Here is a 23,310-nt window from a genome sequence, read left to right as displayed (position 1 = left end):
CTGCCACAGGGTTCAGTGTAGTGCAGTGCTGGGCATCTCCTGAGATTCCAACCCGTTGCAGGCTCATCGCTTGCGAATGGCTCAGCTGAGAGCACGGAGGCCGGCCTGTGCAAGCACCGTGCTCAGCTGCGCGGTGCAGGTCCTGGGGAACACAGGTGTCTGCACCCATCGATGTTTCTGCATCCATTGATTCGCGCGTGGCGTCCTGCCGCCGGGTGGCGGGGACGAGGGACCACACGCCCCTGCTTTTTGCAACATTGACCTGGGGTTGAGGTCGGGGTCGGTTGTAGGAAAGGGCCTAAAGATGGCTAAAATGGGGGGGCAGGAGACAAGACCCGAGGCCGCTTTGTGAAGAAGGGAGCCAGTGGCAAGCCAAGCGCGGTGCTGGGGAGGCCGCCTGCCTCCCCACAACCTCCTCTGCCCTCTGGCTCGCCGTTGCTGGGCGGCAGCTCCCCGTAGGCAGGGCTGCCTTCGGAGGGGATAACGAGGGGGCCTCGGGGTGTGGAGGGCGAGCTACGCCATTTTTAAGGGGGGCAGCACTGGGGAAAGCACTAAAGGCTGTGCAAAAGATAATAGGAAAAGAGAAGGGAGAGGAGAGGAGAGGAGAGGAGAGGAGAGGAGAGGAGAGGAGAGGAGAGGAGAGGAGAGGAGAGGAGAGGAGAGGAGAGGAAGCGAGAGGAGAGGAAGCGAGACGAGAGGAAGCACAGGCGCAGTGGGTTGGGGACGGGAATCGGTGCCCGGCGGGGCTTCAGCTTTCGGCGCTGGAGGGGGCCGCAGTCCCGCCGGCCCTGACCGCCCTCCGCCCCGGGGAGCCCCGAAACCGGCCGGGGCGGAGCGCGGGGCAGCCGAGCCCCCTCTCCCGGGGGGGGGGGGGGGGGGGCCGGGCGAGGAAAGGGAGGTGTCTGCCGCCTCCCCTCCCCTGCCCCGCTCGCTCCGCCCGGGGCTCTCCGCCCCGCCGCCGCATCCCCGCCGCAGCGGAAGCCGCACCCCCGCCGCCGGGCCCGGCCGGGCGCAGCCCCCCGCCGCATCCCGCCCCCGCCGGGCCCCTGATTGGCGCCGGCGGCCGCGGCTCCCCCCCGCGTCCCGCTCGCGCCGTCCCGCCGCCGCCATGAACCCGCTCTTCGGCCCCAACCTCTTCCTCCTGCCGCAGGAGCAGCAGGGGCTGCCGGGCCCCGAGCCGCCGCCGCCGCCCGCCCCGCGCCCCGCCGAGCCCCTCGGGGCTGACCTGGCCGCCCCGCCGCCCGCCGGCCCCTTCCCCGCGCCGCCCGCCGCCATGGCCCTCCGCAACGACCTGGGCTCCAACATCAGCGTCCTGAAGACGCTCAACTTGCGGTTCCGCTGCTTCCTGGCCAAGGTCCACGAGCTGGAGCGGCGCAACCGGCAGCTGGAGAAGCAGCTGCAGCAGGCGCTGGAGGAGGGGGGGGGCGGCGGAGGGGCGGGGGGCAGCCGGGGCCGCGGACCCCCGCGCCGCGACCAGGCGGTGCAGACCGGCTTCGTCGGCCCCATCCGCACCCTGGGGCTGGGGCTGGGGCTGACGCCGGGCCGGACGCTGGGTTCCCCCGGCTGCCGCCCCGGAGCCCCCGCCCAGCCGCTGCCTCCCTTCCCGGCCGCCTCCCGCTTCGTGCCCGGCACCATCTGGTCCTTCTCGCAAGCCCGGCGGCTGGGCCCGGGGCCGGAGACCACCCTGGTGCAGGGACCGGGGGTCTCCTGGGTCCACCCGGACGGGGTGGGCGTGCAGATCGACACCATCACCCCGGAGATCCGGGCCCTCTACAACGTGCTGGCCAAGGTGAAGAGGGAGCGCGACGAGTACAAGCGCAGGTGAGAAGGGGCGGCGGGGAGCCAGGGGGCCCCGAGGGTCCCCAGCCCTCGCCAGGGAGGCTGCAGGGCTCTACCCGAGCGGGCGCGGGGCTGGGGAGAGACGGCCCCGGCCCTGACGTCCCGGGAGCGCGGGCTCCAGGCGGCGTGAGGTGAGGTTGTGGGGCATCAACGTGGACCTCGGAAAGCATTCCTCTAGGCCCGGGTCTCCTCGCTTGCTTCCCGGTGTTCGAACCCTCCCGTGATGCTCGCTGCGCCCTTTTCCGCCTTAGCAACCCGTCACGAGGAGCTAGAAACGCCTTTCCAGGCGGGGAGGAAATAACGTGACTCCAGGAGCTGGTGCTGTTAAGGGGAGGGGAGCTGCTGAAAGTAGGTGAGGAAGGTGAGCGTGCAGCGGTGAGCAGGTTTGGAAAGGCAGCTGGGAGGAGGAGAAGGAGGAGGAGGATGCTCTGGAGACGTAGGAAGGTGCCGAGAAGCCCCTCGGCAGGGCAGCTGGCTCCCCCGGGCCCTTCCCACCCACCCCCCCGAGCCGGCGAGCCGTGTGGGAGCACCCCGCTCCTCGGGGGGGCTTTCCTCCCGTCCCAAAATAGCTGCGGCTTGGCAGCGCGCCTCGGAGGAGGGCGAAGCAGAATGCAGAGCTAATCTCTCGGCCGGTTCTTCTTTCCCGTGCGGGGCGGCTGCTGCTCTTGCGTCGTGCCAGCAGCGCTTTTGTTTCCAGCCGGTCTCCGAGGCTGCTCCCGGATCCGCACGTAGGATGAGGTCAGGCAGCGGGCTGGCGTCGCTGGGCCAGGGCGCGGGGCCAGGCGAGACCATCGCTGGCGGCTGACGCCCCCCGAGCGGCCGATGTTTTTGACTCACTTTACGATGCCTTTGAAGTGATTAGAAAGTACCTGACTGCGTATCCGAAGGAGCGAAAGGGTGTGCTCTACCCACGGGAGCTGCGCTGCTGACCTGTGCTTCACGGCCGTGGGTTCTGGTGCCCGGATCAAGGCTGGCGATCCAAGATGACACCTGATGTTTTCGGCTTTGTAAGGCCTCGGCTGAGCAGAGTTGCCTGTCGGATGCTGCGAAGGCACCGAGCGAGGCACGCGGAAAGGAAGAGCTGGCATCTCTTCTTTCCCACCAATTGCCACGTGTACCTAATGCCTGTTACTACTAAGCGAGGTGTCGGGCTCCTGCTCCAGGGGTGGGCAGCTCTCCTTCCACGCGTTTCTCAGATCAGGTGGCAGGGAGCTGGAGCCACCTTTTTGGCCTGGAGCGCTTGAGCCTCATCCACTCGGAGCGGGTCAGCCAGGACCGGGTTGGGTCTGTCGGTGCTGCTGAGGCTTTGGGAGAAAGGGGAGCTCTTCAGGTTTGTCCCGCTCTGACAAGCGGGCTTTGGGGAAGGCTGGGGGGGAGGGACACAGAGGGAGCAGGGACGCGGGGGGCAGGCAGGGGGGCACCACGGGCTGCCACAGGCCAGTGTTGGTGGTGGGATCTATTTTTGGACTGTGTTACCAGGAGCTGGGGGAAAGCAGACCCCACCCCCAGACCCTTTCCAACACTGGGAGCTTTCTGATGTGCGCACCCAGGTCCCAAACGGGGGAATGGGACAGGAGGATCCCATTTCCACAGCCTTCTCTGTGCTGAGGGCTGACACCGACATCCCCCTGGGAGCAGAGACCTCCCTGCCGCGGCGGGCTCTGATCTGCCTGGGGACAATGCAGCTGCTGTCCTCCCTTTGCCACCTGCCTGGGGGCAGAGGGAAGAGACCGTGTGAACACAGGGCTTCCCGGTTCTGTGACCCACGTTTTGAGCTCACGCTTTCTTCAGGGCAGCATTGCCACCACGCACCCCATGGCACTCGGAGCGGTGCAGCAGCGGGAGCTTCTCGCTGGATATGCAGGGCCTGAAGCTGAAGTCTGGGGTCTGGGAGGGGTGAGAAGAGATGCAGGAGCTGTGCTCGGGAGGGGCATACTGAGGCTGGGTGGCCTGGAGAGGGGCAAAGGGTCCCTGTGGGTAGCATACAGACCCACCAAGTGCTGGGGACCTGAGAGTCTCGTCAGGTTTGTGCTGTCTGCTACATCTGTATTCCCAGGCGATTTTTGTTTTGAATACTGCAAGGACTCGCTGGAGGTGTGGAGTGAGTAGTGTTACGGCACAGTGTGGTAGGGTGGTTTGGGTTGGAAGGGACCTTTAAGGACCATCTGGCCCAACCCCCTGCCATGAGGTTTCACTAGGTCAGGTTGCTGAAAGCCCTGACCTTGAACACTTCCAGCGATGGGGCATCCACAGCTTCTCTGGGCAACCTGCTCCAGTGTCTCACCACCCTCATCACAAAAGAATTCTTCCTTATGTCCCATCTACATCTGCCCTCTTTCCATTTGTAACCGTTGCCCCTTGTCCTGTCACTGCAGGCCCTGGTAAAAACTCTCTCCATCTTTATGAGAAGCCTCCTTTATATATCGAAAAGCCACAAGAAGGTCTTTTACTGTTGCAATTGTCCTCCCAGGAGGTGCACCAGGCTGCAGGGCATTCGCCATTCAGGTGAAGCTGGAACACGGGAAACGCGCAGCTTCCAGCCCCGAGCAGCCCGCGGGTGCCCCGCAGTAACCGTGTGTGCCTTCTGCGGGAGCAGGGTTTTCAAAGGTGTGGGGGGTTGTTTGTTTTGCTGAGTGAACTTGTGGAGGGGACACGCTGCGGGGGGAGCTGACAGCACTGCATCTTGCCACGTCCCCAGCTTTGGGAGGGCTGGCCTGTCGCCGGCAAGGAGACGGCCGGGTCTGTCCGCTGCTGGGACCCACCTGCCCTCGCTCTCTGCCTTCTCCCCGTGCTGGCGTGGCCCGGTGGCCGTGGCGTTGTGCGGGGCACCCTTGGGTGCGGCTGGCAGCGGCCGCCGGCCGGGCTGGGCTGCAGGCGCCGTGCTGCAGGCAGGTTGTTATTAGGAGTGGTGCATTGCAGGAGGGAGCAGGGAGGAAGGAGCCAGGCAGGAGGCGAGCGGCAGACAGGTTCGTCGTGGATGGGTGTGCAGATGCCTCACTCGCAGGCCAAATCGCTGTTGCCTCCTGCCTTTAAGTCAGTGTTTATCTGATCTGTGCTCATCTTCCGTAGCACTAGTGTGAAGTGAATCCTTCCAAGGATTTGCAGCTATGCTGTACTTCCCCAGTAAGTCCGGGCTACGTAGAGATCCGGAGGGAGGCGGGGACCGAAACAGAGAGGAAGCGCCGTGCTAAGAAAGATGCTGAAGATTTTTTTCTGGTGGTGGAAGGCGTTTTACTCCCTGCGGAGGGAGGCCTTGTTTGAACAGTTCCCATATAAGGGCAATTCTACCTTTTCACTTTCTCCTTCCCTCTCTCTTTGTCTCGCTCTGCCCCCAAAGCGATAGGAACCCCCTTTGACTCCCCTTCTGTAGCTGCGGTATGGAGCCAATGCTGACACGAAGACTGCACACTTTGTTCTTGTTTGAGTAAGGAGCAGCGTCACCAGCCTTAAGAGCTGAGAAATTCATAAGCCGGGACTCTCCCACGTCGTCAGACTGTCCTGATACCCCGAGATAACAAGTGTGAGGGCTTTTCGTACGCTTTCCAGTCTCGTAGACCTTAGGATCTATCTTTCAAACTTAGTGTGAGTAAGCGAGAGGAGAGATTTTTCACATCCTTGTGCAGGGTCGCAATGTCTGTGTTGGTGCTTGCAAGCATTAAATAGAAACCGGAGAGCACAGCACCAGGCAGGGCCCAGCTCCAATTGCTCTCCCAGAGAAATCCTGCTTCCTCGGAGAAATCTGGCTCTCCCAGAAGAGCCAGGAGCCGGGTAAGAATGCAACAGCCCTGCCCCATGCCGCACCGCAGTGCGTGCCAACCCGTCTGCTCTATGGGATAGTCATTTAGCAAAGAGTGGTGCAGCCTGGTGGCCTCCCAACAGACCGTGGACTGGGCCAACACCGCAGTGTGGCCCAAGATGATGATCTCATGCAGCAAAATATAATACAGTAATTGCTAGGCGATGTGTCTTTGTATAGAAGTGCCGGACACCTTGCAGCTCAGCCTTTTGCAAAGCTGCAGAGCCTAATATAGTACCCACCAGCCAACCCAGCATAAACCGGGATGATCCCTCCTGCTTCCTTGTAGGATGAAACGAAGTTCTTCCATCCAACCTGTTGTGCAGCAGTACAGCCATGGAGATGTGTCCCTGCCCGGGTAGCGTGGCCGGGTGCGGGGCAGCCCTCTCTCTGCGTCGGTACGGGCAGAAGAGCAGCCCTTCGCGCTGGCGCACATCATGGCCGCTCACGCTGTAACATGGTTTGGCATTGGGTTGGGTTTCCTGCTTCTGGGCAGCCTGAACGGCAATGCTGCAGACACAGAAATGCAGTTGCAAATGTGGTGCAGATAGGGGCAACTCTGCGATAGCTGCCAGCCCCTTACTGAGTCTTGGAGCTGAATCTGACGTGACCCCAAGGGCCTCAGGGATGGGTGGGGAGGCTGGTGGGCTGCGTTGAGCTGTGGGCTGGCGCCAGGCAGCTGCCACACAGAGCCTGCGGTTGGTGTCCCCGGCTCCCCCTGTCACGGAGCAGGCCAGCCCATGGCGAGGGCAGCGGGGAGTGTGGTGGGGCATGGTGCGTGGCTGGGGGGGGCTGATGGGCATTTGGCAGCTGCTGTCGTCTGGAAACGAGCGGCGATGCATTCCTGGGCACGTTCTCCTTCCCGCCCTGGTGCTGTCATCACCCGCTCTTGGATGGCTTTGGGGTGCGCAGCTGCCGCTCCCTCCTTTCTGGCAGCCGGCGAGGCGAGGCCGGTTGGATCTGACTAGCGCGTTTGTCTCCCTAGATGGGAAGAGGAGTACACGGTGCGTGTCCAGCTTCAGGACCGAGTGGTTGAGCTGCAGGAGGTGAGCATCACTGTCCCCCCTTTCGCGTTCACCCCAGCTGCCCCACGCTGAGGCTGATTTGCACGTCTCCCTCTGCCCGGGGCAGGAAGCCCAGGAGGCTGAAGCCTGCCAGGAGGAGCTGGCCATGAAGGTGGAGCAGCTCAAGGCAGAGCTTGTTGTCTTCAAGGGACTGATGAGCAATGTGAGTCCTTAACCCCTCTCCGACCCGGCAGCAGTGTCCTGCCCGAGCCGTGGGCTTCGCAGAAATGCAGTTCCTTGGGGGGGCATGTCCAGCACGGGGGTAGTCTGGCAGGGTTGGTCCAGGGTGCAGTGAGCAACGTGGGGATGCAGATGCAGTTCTGCAGTGCAGGGGGGAACGTGAGGGCTTTGGTTGCCCTTTGCCTTGCCTAATCTTCCTCCTTTATCCCCCTCCTGTGGCGCCACGGCTTCAGAACATCACAGAGCTGGACACCAAGATCCAGGAGAAGGCCATGAAGGTGGACATGGACATCTGTCGGCGCATTGACATCACTGCCAAGCTGTGCGACGTGGCGCAGCAGCGGAACTGCGAGGACATGATCAAGATGTTTCAGGTGAGAAGTGCCTGCCGCTCCAGGCTCAGCTGCTGGCTCTGGGGAGGAGAGTTCGTTCCCCAAAGGAGGTAGAAGAGACAACACCAGCCCCCTGCTAGGGGAGACGCTTGGTCACCCTCACCCTCGCTCCTTGTGGTCCCTTGCTCTCTGTCTCTCTCGGGAGGACCAGGCGAAAGGGCACGGAGAGGTGGTGGAAAGCTCCAGATGTTGCTTTGGGCGTCGAGAATGCCCTCAGCCTCTCGCTGAGCTGTTGCGTTGGGCCGGGGGACCCCGCAGTGGTAGGGGAGCAGCTGCAGGAGGGAGACGAGTTGCTCGAGTGTCTGTCTCTAACTCCATCTCTCTCCTTCCCCTTCCCCTCTCCGTCATCTTCTCTCTGTCTTTTCTCTGTCTCTGTCTCTTTTCTCTTTCTGGATGTTGCTGCCTCTCTGTCTCGCTCTCTTTGTCCCCACAGAAGCAACTGGTTAGTTTCATTCAGTTGGGAAAGTGTACAAATTTTAAATTTTCTATAAATAAGGTCGGACTGTAAATATTGACATATTTCATCTTTTTCAGACTCCGTCTCTTTTTTCCTGTTTCTGTCGCTGTGTTTCCCTGTCTTTGGACTGGGGTGGTGGGCGATTTGAGTTTTTCTGCAGTTAAACCACATTGTTTTTTCTCATCGGATTCATAGATTCCATCTTTAGTTGCTTAGTTTTAATTTTAGAAAATGCTAAAACCATGTTTTATCCATTGCACCATCTTTAACCTGATCATAATGAGCCCGTCTCTCTCTTTCTTGCTTTTCTTCCTTCCTTTCTATGTTTCTTTCTTTTTCTCTCTCTTTCTCTCTTTCCCTGCCTTTCTGTCCCTCTGCCATTCCTTTCCCCTCCATCTCCTCCCAACTACCTGCTCCCGACCTTGGACCCGGCCTCGTTTCTGTAGTCTCTGCACTTGTCTCCCGTTAAGGTCCCAGCCTCGGTGGGGCGGAAGCGGGAGCGCAAGCAGGTCAGTGACGAAGACACCTCGCTGTCAGAGAGCGATGCCTCCCGAAAACCTGAAGAGGAAGAGGAGGACGAGACCACAGCCATGAGTATCAATGAGGAAATGCAGAGGATGCTGAACCAGCTGTGAGTGCGGCTGCTCCGCACCTCTGCTGCCAGCGCCGAGCGAGGCCCCGGCACCAGGCTCCCCGCCGGCACCGGGATGGGGAGGGCGGGGGGGGTCTGTGGCTCCCCTTCCTCGGGGAGGGCAAGATCACAGGATCGTAGAGACAGGAGGTGCTGCCATGGGGTATGTACTCCCTGCGGTCTGCGGCGCGGTGGGACTCGCCCCAGAGAGACCCGAGCCCACCTGTGCTGTGGGTGGGAGCTGGTCCAGCTCCTCCGCTTGCCCCCCTTCCCACCTTTCGGGAATCCCTGCCTGAGTTTGTTGGGGCTCCCGGCCATAAAGCCAGACCCTGCCCCATCAGCTGTTGGGTTTGGGCACACTTGAGCTCACGCTGGCCAGGCCCCTGAGAGTTGCAGCCCTGCCTGTGAGCCGGGGCAAGGCTTTCGGCACTGCCACGGCCCCCCCCTTGCCCTGCCTGCTGGTTTTTCCTGCTGGGTGCTGACGTGCTGTTCCCTTGCCCCCAGGAGGGAATATGACTTTGAGGATGACTGTGACAGCCTCACGTGGGAGGAGACAGAAGAAACGCTGCTCCTCTGGGAGGACTTCTCTGGATACGCCATTGCAGCCGCAGAGGCGCAGGGGGAGGTAACGGTGGTGTCGGGTCCCCTCGGGGATCCAGCCCTGGGTTGGGACACTTGGTCCTGCCTGAGCCTGGGAAGATGCTCCCTCCAAGACCAGACCAGCCTCTCCAGCCCTTGCAGGCCTGTACAGATGCTTCCCCTCTACACCCCATCTTCTCTGTGTGAATACGTTACTGCATCCTTGTGAAGGTCTCCTTGTTAGACAGACCTGTAGCCTGAAAGATGTGCTGAGGGCCATGGCCCACGCATGTGGGGAGAGCCACAGCCCTCCCAGAAGAGAAGACCTCCTGTGGCTGGTCTGGTCTCTGGTGGTCCCTTGCTCGGGCTCTCCAGCCTGCCTGCCCCCTCTGCAGCAACACTGCCCAAACAGAGGCCTCAGTCTGGCCAAAGCCGTCCCGTGTCTTTGGTCCTCAGCAGTCCCCTGGGGACATGTCATGTTTGGGGACGGTCGGTGCTCTCCAAAGCTTCTGTGTGTTGCTGGGCTTGCTCTGGGCTGACGTGCTCACTGCCCAGTGTGGCGAGTCCCGGGTCTCTCTACCCCGTGCTGGCAGGACTGACTCGTGCCTTATTTGTACTACGCTGCTTATGTTTCTTCCTCTTTTCCCAGTGCTGCCAGTTCTCTCTCTGATTTCTCTCTCTCTTGCCTTTGGTTCCTCGTGTTGGACACCTCCCTGCCTCTAAACATGCCGTCTGCTCTCCTCAACAGCAGGACGACAGCCTGGAGAAGGTGATCAAGGACACGGAGTCGCTGTTCAAGAGCCGTGAGAAGGAGTACCAGGAAACCATCGACCAAATAGAGGTGGGCGGAGGAGGAGGAGAAAGTGGGGAGGACATGGCACAGAAGGGGGTGAAATGGGGGAGTGGGTCCCTGGGGGAGGGAGACACTATCCTGGAGCAGGTGGTTGGTAATGGGGGGTGACAGCCTCGGGTATAGCCGTGCCCCCTGCCCTGCACCGCACCGTGCCCCGGGCTCATGTCCGCACCTTTGCCCTTGTGCAGCTGGAGCTGGCCACGGCCAAGAACGACATGAACCGGCACCTGCACGAGTACATGGAAATGTGCAGCATGAAGCGAGGCTTGGACGTGCAGATGGAGACTTGTCGGCGGCTCATCACCCAGTCTGGGGACAGGTGAGCTTCAGCGGGAGAAGGCGGCCAGATACCCGAGGGTGTCGGAGGGCTGGGATGCCTGTGCTTTGGGTGAGGACTGGAGCCGGGGTGGTGGTGAGTGGGAGCTGAAGCATGGGGTGGTACTGCTTCTCTGCCCCTGTGTGGCATGGAGAGAGGGCAGTTCGGGGAGGTTGTTGGGCTCGTGGTGAGCAGTCTCCATGCAGGTTGGGGTGCCACCTCTGCAGAAGGTGGGCTGCGCACCGGAGTCGGTTTTGACAGGTGAAGCCAGACACCCCCAATGGAGAGATGAGGTGGCATTGTGCGGGGACATCCCCACAGGCGTGTGGAGCCAGCATGTGTAGATCCCCACAGGCGTGTGGAGCCAGCGTGGCTCCAGGCTGGGGACCTCTGTGGTGAGCTTTCGCTGACCCCTAGCCTTACATGCTGTGGCAGGGTCCTGCTCTGGGCGGGCTCCTCCGGCATCTCCCCCAAGCCCTGCTTCACGCTCTGGACCTCTCGGCTGGTGTCCTCTGGGACACCCTCCCCAGCACCCCAGGATTCCCACGCATGCCCAGGGGAGCGAGAGGGGCACTTTGGCTTCTCTCCGCCGTGCTCTGGTGCCCCCTGCCCACACCGAACTGGGTCCTTTCCCCCCACCCTGGGCAGTGCTGTGACCGCTGCCCTTTGCTCTTCTCTGCAGAAAGTCTCCTGCCTTCACCCCGGCCTCCAACAGCGAGTCGGCCCCGAACGAGGAGAGCGAGGAGTCCGACCGCGACCCCCCCAGCGACGCTTCCATCAGATAATGAGGGGAGGCCCCGCTCCCTCGGACCCCCTTTCCTGGCACGGGGGTGCCTGAGCCGCGCCTGGGAGAGACTGTCAGGGACGTGGAGCTGCTGGTAAACGTCTGTCGCCCAGGCTCGCTCCCGTTTCGGGGTGCTTGGCAGATTGCGCACCCCCCACCACCGGATACCTTGCAAATGGGAATAGCCAGATTGTCCTGAGGGCCCTCGCCGGGCCGCTCAGCCTCCAGCCCCTTCGCTATTCTCTTCCCCTGCTTTGGTTAAACTGCGGTTCGGGCTGGGAGGCTCCAAACTTGCCACGGTGGCGTTCTCCAGGACCTGTCCCCAAACCCATCTCCTCCGTCCTGGTACGCTTGACCTGCCCCCTGCCCTCCCTGCACCACACGGAGCCGAGCGAGAGCCCTACCTCCTGCAAACTGGACCTGACACTGGTGCCAACTGGACCGAGCCCGGGGCTCTCCCTGCCCTTGCTGCTGGCTGGGTGCCCGCTGGTCCCCATGCCGTGCCGGGCACCCCGAGGCCCCCCACCAGGGCCAAGTTCCGCTCACCGTGCACTTTGCTTTGCCGCACATCGGCGGCGCGCTCGCGTCTGTGTTACGGGGAAGAGGGATCATTAAACGGGACAGTTTCTTTTTCTACAGCTCAGCCAGGTGTGGGCTCTCCCTGGGCTGCCACGGGCACCGCATGGCTTGGGGCAAGGGGTGTCCTCCACCGGACCTCCAAGCCCACGTCAGTGGGGGCCTCCCACGGGACGCTTCCATCCCTTGCGCATGCCAGATGGGACTGGCAGACGGGACAGTGCTGACATCCCTGTTCTGGGAGCTGCGGGCCCTCGGCAGGCCATGTGTGGCATCGGTGCTGAGTGGGCTGCCTTGTTCTTAACCTGGAGCATCAGCGATGCCGAAGGGTTGGAAACTAAGCCGAACGTGGCTCGCGACTTGTGGACCTTCCTCTCCCAGCGCCTGGTCTTCCCTGCCACACAAGGGCATCCTAGAGCATGTTCTCACCTGCCCTCAGTCCCACATCCAACCTTGGCGTAACCACGGTGGGGGTTCCTCTGTCCCACCATCTCTTGTGGCATTTGCCTGGCTGGTGCTGCACGTGCTCCTCTGGTGATGGGAGGCTGGGGCCCGGCGGGGTGGCAGGACAGGGGAGCAGCCGGAGGCTGGGACCTGGTGGGGTGGCAGGAGCAGGAGCAGCCTGCCGAAAGGCAAGAGTTTTGCAGGGCTGAGCACTGGACCCAGGCTGCACAGCCAAGGCAGGTGAAGCTCCAGAGAATGCTTCTCACAAAAGATCCTGAATGGGAGAGAAAGTAGATAGTGGTAGAGTTTTTGGAACATACCTAAGATTAGGTAACATGGATAAAATAGGGGCTGGGGGATATAAGAGTTTCTCTCTAGGTTTGGCTTGGGTGGGTGATGCTGCCATGCAGTTGAGCTGCGAGCACCGGCACCACAGCACGTAGGGTGGGCATTTGGGCAGGGAGAGGTCCTCTGCCTGTGCCTGCAAGATGTGTTATGGCACGTGTTGGCGTTTTGGTGTGGGTGAAGCCGGTGGGTTAGAGCCAGCCAGGAGGTGAGGCTACATAGCTGGCGGGAGAAGTCAGCAGCCGAGGAAACCTCCAGGCCAGGGCGCAGCCGGGACATGGCCGCTGGCACCGGGGCATGGCCGTTCCTCCGCTGACAGTCTGCTGTGGCTGGGCTCCGACTCGCGAGTGCCGCCCTCGCCTCGCACGGGGAAGCTGGGAGAGGGTGCCCGGGTGCAGCGGGGTGCTGGGTAGCAGCAGGGCTGTGCTCGCTGGCCCGGGCTGCGTGTGGTGTGCGGGCACATGGGCGGTGCGTGCCCCTGAGACAGCGCCTTCGCCATGGGCCTCGACTCCGTGCCACCTTGCCTGTTTCTATTTCTTTCCCGCTTCCCTTTTTATTTTTCTTCCTAAAAGAGCTAAAGCCAGAGGAAATATTTTGATCTGGGCTTTTTCTTTCGCATGATGATGCCTCACACGCAGTAGATCAGGGATCACTTTCTGTCCTGCCTGGAGGCTCTTCTGGATCTTGCAAACCCCCCTTCCCGTATGCATCTTTGCAGCATTTTCAGCTCTTTCTCTGCTGCGGAGATCTCTGTGAGTGGCTGGCCGAGCCTGGCTCCCCTGTGCATGTCCATGACATGCGCACCTCGGCCTCTCAGTGCTGGTTAAGAAACCCACAGGACTGCAGAGCATGTGCCCTGAGGGATTTCAGGCATGAAGCATAGGAGGACCAACATCTCTGCCTCGTGCTGTCGTTGCCCAGAGGAGCAGCTGGTGTTGCCAGACGCCCATGTACCAGGACATGTTGGGGACCCCAGTTCCACACTGCTTGTCAGAACTTCACTGAGATCTCCCCCACCCATACGTGCAAGATGCTGTTCTCTAGTGAATTGTATCTGCAGCAACAGGCTCCGTTCCCCCACCAGCGCAACAGCCCCTGAGGTCTCACTGGCAGGACATGCAACACTGATCCTTTGCCTCGGCAGTTTCTCAGCATGGGAAGCACAGCGCGCGGACTTGTGTTAGCTGGACCATCTCCACTGCATCTACCTGTCCATCTGTGGCGACCCCACATCTTTGATGCTGGATGTGAGGAGATGTGGACCTTCCATCTAGTTAACTCTTCTCTGTGGGCTTCTCTCCATTCTTTGGGGATTATCTAGCCTGCTTTTCACCACCATGAACCCTGGTGGGATCCGTGGTGTCTAGGAACTGCTCAGCGCTGTGTTGCTTCTTGCATCCCTAACCTCGTCCATTTTCCAGGACACCTCTCGGCGGCACCTGCTCAGGAAGCAGTATCAGAAGAAATCGTCTAGCAAAGACTCAAGTCTTGGCTGCTTGATCTTTCTGAACAGCTGCTGGTCTGTATTCATCTCACAGGGAATAATCGTATCTCACCCTTAGACCCCAGACCGTTCAAAAATCTTTGTTTGGCCTAAACTTTCTGAAAGACTTGGTTGCAGGGGCAGCTTGGCCATGGATGGAGTGGGCCTTCTCCTATTCTTGACCAAGGTGATGAATTGATGAAATGAGCTTTGGAGGAGTGGGTCAGTTACTCATTCCAGCTGACCGTGCTCACCCATGAGCGTGTTGCAGCTGAGTCTGGTATTGTCCTTAGTGCATCAGATAGACCTTGGCATGCAGGGGACAAAGTCCTGTCTCACTCGGTGTCCATGCATTAGTGTGAATATTTATTGCCCAAGTACAGTCGAAGCACGGATGTGGCTGATTGAAAGGAGTTCCATGGCAGAATGCATCTGGGCAGGCTCTCTGTCAGCATCCATCTTGGGACCATGACTGTTGTCTGGTGACCTCCATGAACATTTGTCCAAGACCATGCTTTTAGTATCATGTCTCTCTGAATTGACAGGGAGGTCTTGCCGTTGAATATTTAGACAGGCTGGTTCAGCTTCCCTACCCTACAGAAGTCAATGTTGGCAGAGACTTACTCGGGCAGACTGGAAACCTGCTAGTGATTGCTTTGGCTTCTCTCTCCCCAACATGTGGACTGTTGCATCTAGGTGAGGACAGGGACGACTTTTATATCGGCAGTGGAGTGGCACGAAAACGCTCCCTTGTGGCAAGAGCTGTCCCTGGGCTAGGACAGACCTGCTTGTGAGCAGCCTACCTCCGTGGGGTGCTGAGGGACACGATCAGCCTTGGAGCTGGGGTGAGAGACGCAGTTCTCTGCCGTGGCCACTGCGCTCCATGCTTCCTGTGCTGAGATCAGCCTCTTGGCAAGGGACTTCAACAAACGGCGCCAGGCATTTTGCAGAAGTCAGCCCTGGCTCCCTGCTGAATGCATTTCTAATCCCGTGGCGTGCAGAGCGGCCACCCATGCACCTTCCCTGGTGAAGTTCCCTAGGACTCATCTGAAAGGTGAGCTCTCAGCCTCAGAGACCCTGCCTGGCAAGGTAGCTCTGAAACCAGGCCCACTGAATTTCTTGATGAAGACTACCAGAGTTTCCCACAGAGGGTGGGGAGCATCACCCTCGTTGCACCTCGCCACATGGATCTGGGATACTCTACTGACTCTAGAGAGGATTCAGTCAACCTAAACATCAAGGATCCCAGATCTTCTTTGCTGTGTTAAGCAAGCCAACTCCCTCCCTTCACTCCTTCCTGGTTCCTATCTATTTTAGGTCGTATCTCAGAACTGAGAGAGTCTGACGTGTCTGTCTGTTCAGTTATGGTCCTGTATTTTCCACCCAGCACCCTCCTGCTGAAGGCACTTTGTAATCTGTCCCACACGACTAGCTTTGTGTGAGTTAGCCTTTCCATGTTTCAGGATTCCTTAGATGGATGTAAATGTGATGCTGATAGCCTTCGCTGGAGCAACTTTGATTCCTTGGTAACCTGTTTATTATTGTGTTTACATTGTCTTTTAGCCAAGAGGGTGGGAGAGATTAAAGCTGCATAGAAAGTTGTTCTTTTTTCTAGATTTGAGCTGGGAGGTGGGCTTTCTAAAGCCTTGTACCTCTGCTACAAAAGCCCTCGTTCTCAAGAAGGCTGCACTTTCTATGTATTTATGGTTGCTGCTGTCTCCTAAGGATAGATCTGCAGGCCTGCTCTGCAGAAGAGCTGAGGATAGCTAACAGGCCATGTTTAAAATCCTGCAGTGAATCAGCCAAGGTAGAGCTGCAGCAGGTGATAAGATCCCTTCACCAAAGCCCTAGCTGTGTCAGTAGCTTTTAATCTCCAGCTGCAGAGTCAAGAATGATTCTGCGAGCAGCTGGGAGTGGTGCAGACTGGTGCTGAGGTTGTCTACGTGACAAACTCCACCATTGCCTTCAGGATTGAGGTGGGATGAGTGGCTGGGAGGACGTTTCTTCAGTTCCCTCAAGACTAGAATAAGAGATAGAAGAGGGAGTTAATCACTAGAGCTGCTTGGGACCTGCTGAACACACATACACTTGTTCTGGAGCCACCTTACCTTTGCTTGGCTAGTCTCATCTCTTTCCTTTGAAGAGTAGGCTAGAAGGAGCAGAGGTCATGAAGGAACGCTGTGCCTGGAACAGCTGTTTGTGGGCCTGGCATGTGGGGCAGCAGGGAGTGCCCTATGCATGTGCTTCTCAAGCTAAAACAGGTCCCAGTCTCAGGTACTTGTGGCGCAGGGTGTCCTATAACTTGCATGTGGTGATCAACTATGTCAAATACTCTGCTTACAGGTAAGAAACCTCCTTTTGAGAGGAGTGGTCAGAATTAATGCAGAACGCAGTGGAGTGCTGTCTCCTTGGAGATGCATTTGGATGATGCATGGACAGGTTCATGAAGACATCTGGTCAGCCCCTGTGCATGGTGGATAGTGCTGGGAGCAATAGTAAGACAGCATGGAGAACTGGATGGGCTACAGACAGCTTTAGAGCAGCCCAGTCACCATTGAATATCTTCCAGTGGATGTATGAGACTGTGAGAAGTGTTTTAGGCGTGAATTTTCTGAATGCTTGGGCTGCTTTTCTTTTGGGACGGGAACAAGGAGAGGGTGTTGTTGAGGGGATATAGATTTTTGTAGCTTGGAGAACAGCTGAAAGAGCTGGGAAGGTACTAAAGGTAACGCTATGGAAAAAGAGCTCAGGTGGCTGCTAAAAGACGTTACGATCAAGTTGAACCAATATCACGACAGATGGGAAGAGGCAGCAGTTTCAGCTTCGATGGCAGACTGCGTCTGGGCAATGTGCAAAAGGAAATAGAAATTCCCAGGGTAGGAAGAAATGTGGTTAACTGACACTTTTAGTGTTCACTGCCACATCGTAGATCTGCTAGCTCACCAGTGTAACTTATTGATGAAGGTGGAGTAGTGAGGGAGTGAATGGAGGTCGCAAGCTGTGCTAAAAATCACATTCACTCTAGAGCTAACAGCCAAGCAACGTGAGCTGACACACAATTTTGTCAAGGCAGTGAAGGGTCTTTTATATCCTCCTGAATCACCAAACAAAACACGGTGATTTATTTCTCAAGTACTTCTGTGCTTTGTGTGAAAAGGTAAATTATGTTGTCATGGGAGACTTGGGCAGGGGGTACCGAAGAATACGCTGTGCCATGGAGAGTTTCTCATCAATTTACAAATGATGGCATGTCCAAGTAAGGCGAGGATTTTAGATGGCCTTGTGACAGATGAAGACTGGGTTAGAATTAATGGTTGCCTAAAGACAAGGGATCAACTGGGAAACAAATCAAAACATCACCCAGGGCAAAAATGCTGCAACAGAGAACTGCATGGTGTTACGTAGCCTTTCCTCACAGTGAAATTGTTTAGGGGTAGTATTAAAAAAATATGATGAAGTGGGAGATCTTTGGAAAGAAGAGAGTTTTTCCAGTTATCCAAAAAGCTGCGATTTAGTATGCATGAGAAGATAGCTTTCAGTAAAATACTTCCTTGAGTAAGTGGCCATGTGAAAATAGTACTTAGAAATAAGGATAACTAATAAAAATAATAGATCTTGACCTTAATTAATAAAAGTAAAATTGAAGCTACTACAGTGAATGTGGGTGGCGGAAGAGGAATACAGGGCCAGCAAAATAACTGAGTTGCATAAAAAAATCTTCATCTACTCATATCACCTCAAGAAAAAAATAACAATAGCTGAATGTCCAAGGACACTAGCAAGTTGTTCTACTTATATTTACAGAAAAGTCAATCCTAGCAGCAATATAAACCTTTTTTCTTCACGGAAATTGGAAAAAAAAAAATCTAAATGATGTGAAAAATGAGAAGTGCTAACCAGATACGTCTGTTCTGCATTTTGGGAAGAGCAGAGTGTGGTCAGAGGGGAATGATGAAGCACTTTCCAGGCCATTAGCAATTAAGGAGGGTCCTTGACAGGACCTTCTCAGAATAAACATGTCTGCGTTTCCGGGCACAGATGACCTAGAGCAGCGCGCTGATGCGGAGAGGTGCGCAGGCTGCCAGAGCGGTGAAGAAGCCACTGCACCAAGCCTGAGGCGGCTTGGAGAGATGGAGTAAGTGATGCTGGAAAAAAAGCACAGCGCTGTCGCTGCGTTCCTGCAGACAGTGTTTTGCAAGGTGATGATGACTCAGTGGTGATGAAAAAGCGTTGGCTGCTGAAAGCTGTGGTCTGTGATGTCAAATTTTAAACGCATCAGGGAAGACATTTTAAAAAAAGACTGGATGAAGGGGTGACCAAGTAGCATCAGTGATTAGCCTGACAGCCCGTGTACGAAAATCAATGAGAAACCAGTGGAGGAGGGTAGAAATCATGAAAGAATGGAAAAAATCGGCACGGATTTGTGGAGGGGCAAGGAATTGACAGACAAAACTGGTACAATTTTTGATACGTAGAAATGATATAGAGACCCTCAAAAGGAGTGAATATCTCAGTCAAAAATGCCGAGGCATTAAAATATATTTTTAAATAGAGTCAGAACATAGTTTCTATTGCCATACATATGTAGCCATTACTTAAGCTATGAATAGATACATCTGAGAGCAAGAAATACTAGTGACTAAGCATCCAAGGGCCAACAGGAGGGTTGGAAAGACTTAGGGAGCAGGACTCACAAGCAACCTCGTGCAAGTTCTTAGCCAGACACTAAAGTTGATGGCGTCTTTAAACGTCTTTTATCCCCATGTGACATCAGTGTGCTTTGTCCTGCTTTGCATCACAAGTTGGAGCAGACGGAGCAAAGCCTTCTAACCATGCTTCTAGGCTGGAGAAAAACGTTTGGAGAGTGAAAAGGTTAGTTATTTTGCTCCTTAAGAAAAGGGGAGCGAGCATTTTTGCCCAGTGCCTAAAGCCATTCCATGATGATGGTCTAGCTGGCTGCTGAGCCAGGCGTACTAGGAGGCTGAGGAGAGGGGGAGCTGGAGGCCACATGCATTCAGTGCGATTTCGGTGTGTGCGTGGGGTCCAGCACCTACACCAGTATGGAGTCTGATAACCAAAAACCTAGAGATCACAGAGATTACAAACCACCCAGGTTTGTTTTTATTTTTGTTCCAGGACTTGGAGCAAGGCCAACAAAGGTTGCTTACTCGTTTGGTGGAGAGTTGGGCAGAGTTGCAGTAGGGCTTTGAGACCTGCAACATCAGAGTTGTTGTGTGTCTGTCTCTGTCCCGTTCCCCCCCCCCATGTGTATTACTTCTCATTTAGCAACCTGGAACGGCACCCACCACTTTAATAACCTTGTCACTTGGTGTCAGGATCCTTCTGCAGCTTTCTGCGGGCTGATTCAGTGTTGAGTGTCCTGCATCATTTTGCATAAACAACAAACCTTGGCAGGCCGTGCACCAAACCGCTCTGAAGCTGTTGAGTGGCAATGGCCCCAGGGCAGATGACCTCGGCCACTGGCCACTCGCACCTTCCCTCTCAGTCACCACCAGCCTTGCCACTAGTTTTCAGCCTGGAGATTGTGGTCTTCCCTGTCCTGGGGCCATTCAGGTTCTTTCAAAGGTTTTGCCAGTCTGTTTTGCCTTAAATCCCATTGTTTTTCATCATGTGGCAGCGGGGGAGCTGATGTGAGTGGTGAATTACTCACAGCTCGGCTCCCTGTTCATCCCCTTCGTGCTGGAGACCTCCCGAGTCTGGCACTTGGTACTGAGGGTTTGCTGCCCTTCGTGTCACGGGCACCTTCTCAAGTCCTGACACTTCGGTTTGCAACGGCGGCTTCATCTCATCGCTGCTGAGGAAAAATCTCTTGTCTCAAAATACCTCAAAGCTCTCCTCTGACAGCAAAATATCAGTTTTCATTTTCTGCCATGGCCTTGGCTTCCCCAACCACCAGCCCCCCCCCCCCCCCCCAATCTTACAGCTTTTTGGCAGCTTTCTTGTCTCCAAGATGCATTTGAAAAAGGTTTTCATGCTACCTTTTCCATTTGCCATATAGTTTCCTAAACAAAATCTGCCCTTCTTTGGCTCTTAAGTTTAATGTGCCAGTATTTATGAGTTTTTCTTCTATTTGCATTTGACTACAGCTTCAGCTTTTTGACAGCTGCCTTTTCAAATCTTATGCAGTAATGTATAGGCCAGTACTACTGTTCCTTCTAGGAAGACTTAATTGCGAATAACTAACTCCCTCAAGAAGATGACACTTCTATAGTAAGATGATGTAGGTAAGTTAGCTGTCCTCTAGTAAGAAATTACATTCAGCTCAGAAGAGTAAGTAAATTATTTGGTTTTGCAATGCATGTACAGTATGATTGCCCAAAAGGAGGCAGCTTGTTTTTGATGAACTGCCCACTTTCTGCGAGTGCTGCTGGTGCCCACAGGGGTGTTTGCATCCGCTGCATCAGGGGTGTCTGTCAGAAAGCAGCCTGGAACATGATCGGTTGAGATGTTTGTCTTACACAACTGTCCAGTGTACGCTACGCCTTGTGTCATAGTCTTTCCTGTCAGAGACCTGTATCTCCTCTTCCTCACGCAGAGCGTGTCGATTGCTTTGCTCAAAGACTTGTTTGCTTCAGAAGTGGACAGGGTATGTTTTTAATGGCCGAGACCTCTTTTACTGTCCTTATGCAGTCACCATTTTGTTACATTTTGGTGTGATTTTTTTTTTTCTTTTTGAAGCAGGCTTAATTAGTTTCCACATCTGCTCAAGATGATTTTCACTACATGGCATCTTCCTTAATGCTGAAATTTCATGCTGACATCTTAAGAAGGTGGTCTGAGGTCAACTGGCCATTTCTCAGGCGAGTAATGCATGCACGATAGTGAGTGCAAATGCCAATGAAGTATAAAATAATTTCTCTAAACATTCAAAGTTGCCATAAAAGGGAATTTTCCTGTGACACCCCTACTAATTACCATACCGCAGCATCACTTGAATTTCTTCTGTCTTAAAAAAGAAAACAAAATGTGCAGCTCGCCACCCCTAGAAATGGTTGGCTGCCCAGCAGCGTTGTCATCCCTTGGGCCGGCTGGAGAGGCCCTGCAGAGGAACGAACCCCTGTCCCAGGCGCATCCCTCTCCCAGCGCGGCAAGCCCTGGTGCTGGGCCACTCGAGGAAGGCAAAGTTGAGCCTTGCGCCAGGACTGGTGTCTTGCTATGCATTTCCCATGCAAGGCGCTCAGAAACTGGGATGGATTCTGGCTTATGGCAGCTGCTCTTAGAGCCGGTTTGTCCTGGCAGAGCGGCACGATCGCTTTCAGCTTCTTCGCTGAACAAGAGCCTCTTTATGTCTGGTCGAGCACCTGCCTTCCCTGCCCAAGCGCTTCTATCAGTTTTCCTTAGAAATGCTTGAAGAGCAAACCTCGAGCTCCTCTACTTAGGAGAAAACTCTTCTCCAGAGAGAGAGAAGCAGCTGCCACAGCAGATCTCCCATCTTTATCCCACTGCCATCAGCAGTCATACACGTCAATTTGAAAAACTGATAAAAAAAAAGACAGGGAAAAAAAAATATTTTTTCAGACAGGGTTGTGCAGCTCTTGGACAGGCTGGGCACCCAGCTCGCTCTTCCATCTGTCTGGAGGGGCCTTGCTGTGGTGCCATCTGCAGGCACAGCGTCTGGATGCAAAAGGAGGGTTTAGGGGAAGAGCTATGCTCTTTAGGGAGCTTGTATGAGATGAGCCAGAAAAATGCAGCCCTTCGGGCAGTCCGGGGGCAGCACGGCTTGTTTGCCGCACTCGCTCTCCCTGTTTCCACACAAGAGCAACCGTGTTTTAAATTCTGCCATTCCTGGCTTGCCTCACCTAGATGCTGTATCACTTTTCCAAGAATTTCAACCAAGATTGTAAACAGGTTGAAAGAGTATTTTAAAATAGAGTGAACCTTTATCTGAGATATTCCCAGCAATTGCTGGTCCAAGAGCACATACTCTGCCTCCACCCCACCCCCCCAGGTTGTATGAATTTGCTCGTTCCCACAGCATTTTGATCTCAGCTTGGATAGGGCTTGCTCTTGCTAAAAAAACAAGAATTCTTTGCTCTAGGTAAATTTTCAGGCAGCCTTATCTTCCTCACAAAACATAAAGCTTTTTAGAGGAAAAAAGGTGACTTGTTGAAACGTTCCCACTTCAAACCCAGTTCAAAATACCTTTGTATTACAAACAGGCATCCCCCCCAGCAAGGTGTTCCCATAACCTCTCTGCACTTCCAGTTTGTCAAGCAAGGCGCTGGCTGGCACATGCAGGCAAGCAGCGCACGGGACGGGCATTCGAAGCACCCAAGCACAGCAACCCAGGGTGGGACAGGACCAACCCAAGGCTCATTTGTAAGGCTGACGGGCCCACAGGTTGCACCTCTCCCCCACAGAAACCCAGCTCCCCTCAGCCTCAGCATCAGATAGCTCCCGTTTAACTTTGGGTTACCTAAAGCTACCCCGGGGCTACTCGTGTGGTAAGCCATGTATTGCCACTGTCCCAGGGCTAGCAAGCTGCTCGGAGTCCCAGCCCGTCCAGAGGCAGGTTATTCAACCTTTTCCTCTTTGCAAAGAAACTTTGAGTCATTGCCCTCTAGTCCAGTAAATATTGAATTTTTTCTGCAGCCCAACAGCTAGACGTAAGTGGCTCCGGGAAACTATATCCAACATACCTTGATCCCGGCAGCTTAAGTCCTTGCTCCAGATCAGGGTCTAAAGCAGGTGGGGGGTCCAGACAACCACTCTGACCCTGCCTGCCAGGGAGAGCATGACACATCACCCCAAGACAGTGAATCGAGCCCCTGAGAGCAGAGGGCCACAGGATGTCGTGGGGGTGCGCCACTGCTCTAGCCTGGAGCTCCCAGGTTACAGAAGGCTCAGCCCCGGCCCAGCAACGCTCGTTCACGCTCCCAGGAGGAGGTAGCACAGTCCCGGGCAGAGGGCTGACACTCACCTTGTGGAGATTTGCTGCTCAGGAGCTTAACTGCAACTGCCGCTCCTTCCACGCAGAATTAAGCCAGAATTAAGAGCAGCTACCACCATGCTGACACTGGCCTGTCACACGTCCCCAGGCAGCCATTTCCTCCTGGGCAAGTGGATTCATTTGAAGAGGTAAAAGCAAATGAAAAATCCTCCTTGCAACATTTCTAGTAAGACAGGGGAAGGTGAAGAAATCATTCCTGTTTCTTGTGCCTCTTTGCCAAACCGAATGCAAAAAAAAGGCACCTGCTCAGCACTTCATTCTGCACACACCCATCAGACAAGCAAATCCAAAGAATGGCCTTCTGCTCCACCACACAGCAGCCCTGCCAGTGCAGCCCTCCCCCACACCTTGTTTTGGCTCCAGGGCAGGAGCCTTGCTCCCGGCAGAGGCAGCTCCCCAGTCTGCACAGCTCAAACTGCCTCAACACCCCCCCAGGCGCTTCCCACGGCTCTGCCACACAGGTTCACAGTCCCAGCAGGGTGTCAGAAGAGCTGGTGCAGCAGCTGCAGCCAGGCTGGCAGGGCTCCCCCATCTCCAAGCAGGCACCTACATCTGCTTGTGACCCCCACCTCCTCTCCCAGGGACAGACAGACCAGGCAC

The 23,310-nt window shown here is 56.0% G+C and overlaps 1 protein-coding gene across 3 annotated transcripts; it reads left to right on the top strand.

Annotated features, from left to right (window-relative positions):
• The first annotated feature begins 1,045 nt into the window (after window positions 1-1,045).
• On the top strand, window positions 1,046-11,529 carry IFFO1 (intermediate filament family orphan 1). Of its 3 annotated transcripts, XM_075438045.1 has the most exons (10): window positions 1,046-1,821; window positions 6,621-6,681; window positions 6,767-6,862; window positions 7,113-7,253; window positions 7,705-7,767; window positions 8,175-8,359; window positions 8,864-8,984; window positions 9,687-9,779; window positions 9,980-10,110; window positions 10,790-11,529. In XM_075438045.1, exons 1-10 carry the CDS (start codon window positions 1,109-1,111, stop codon window positions 10,890-10,892), a joined length of 1,707 nt encoding a protein of 568 aa, XP_075294160.1. In that variant the 5' UTR covers window positions 1,046-1,108; the 3' UTR covers window positions 10,893-11,529. The 3 variants fall into 3 exon arrangements, with proteins under 3 accessions (XP_075294160.1, XP_075294153.1, XP_075294145.1); XM_075438038.1 differs by lacking the exon at window positions 7,705-7,767 and having other exon boundaries at window positions 8,199-8,359; XM_075438030.1 differs by lacking the exon at window positions 7,705-7,767.
• Window positions 11,530-23,310: the final 11,781 nt, after the last annotated feature.

Source organism: Opisthocomus hoazin, chromosome 1 (assembly GCF_030867145.1).
Source record: "Opisthocomus hoazin isolate bOpiHoa1 chromosome 1, bOpiHoa1.hap1, whole genome shotgun sequence".
Classification (NCBI taxonomy): Eukaryota; Metazoa; Chordata; class Aves; order Opisthocomiformes; family Opisthocomidae; genus Opisthocomus; species Opisthocomus hoazin.
Note: the sequence above shows the minus strand (reverse complement) of the source record. Positions and strands in the feature narration are given on the sequence as shown.

Bases quoted from the DNA above. Each gene is read 5' to 3' on its own strand.
- IFFO1 (XM_075438045.1), top strand. From the start codon at position 1,109: ATGAACCCGCTCTTCGGCCCCAACCTCTTCCTCCTGCCGCAGGAGCAG. The intron at 6,682-6,766 runs GTGAGCATCACT...TGCCCGGGGCAG, and splicing joins GAGTGGTTGAGCTGCAGGAG to GAAGCCCAGGAGGCTGAAGC. The intron at 7,254-7,704 runs GTGAGAAGTGCC...TTGTCCCCACAG, and splicing joins ACATGATCAAGATGTTTCAG to AAGCAACTGGTTAGTTTCAT.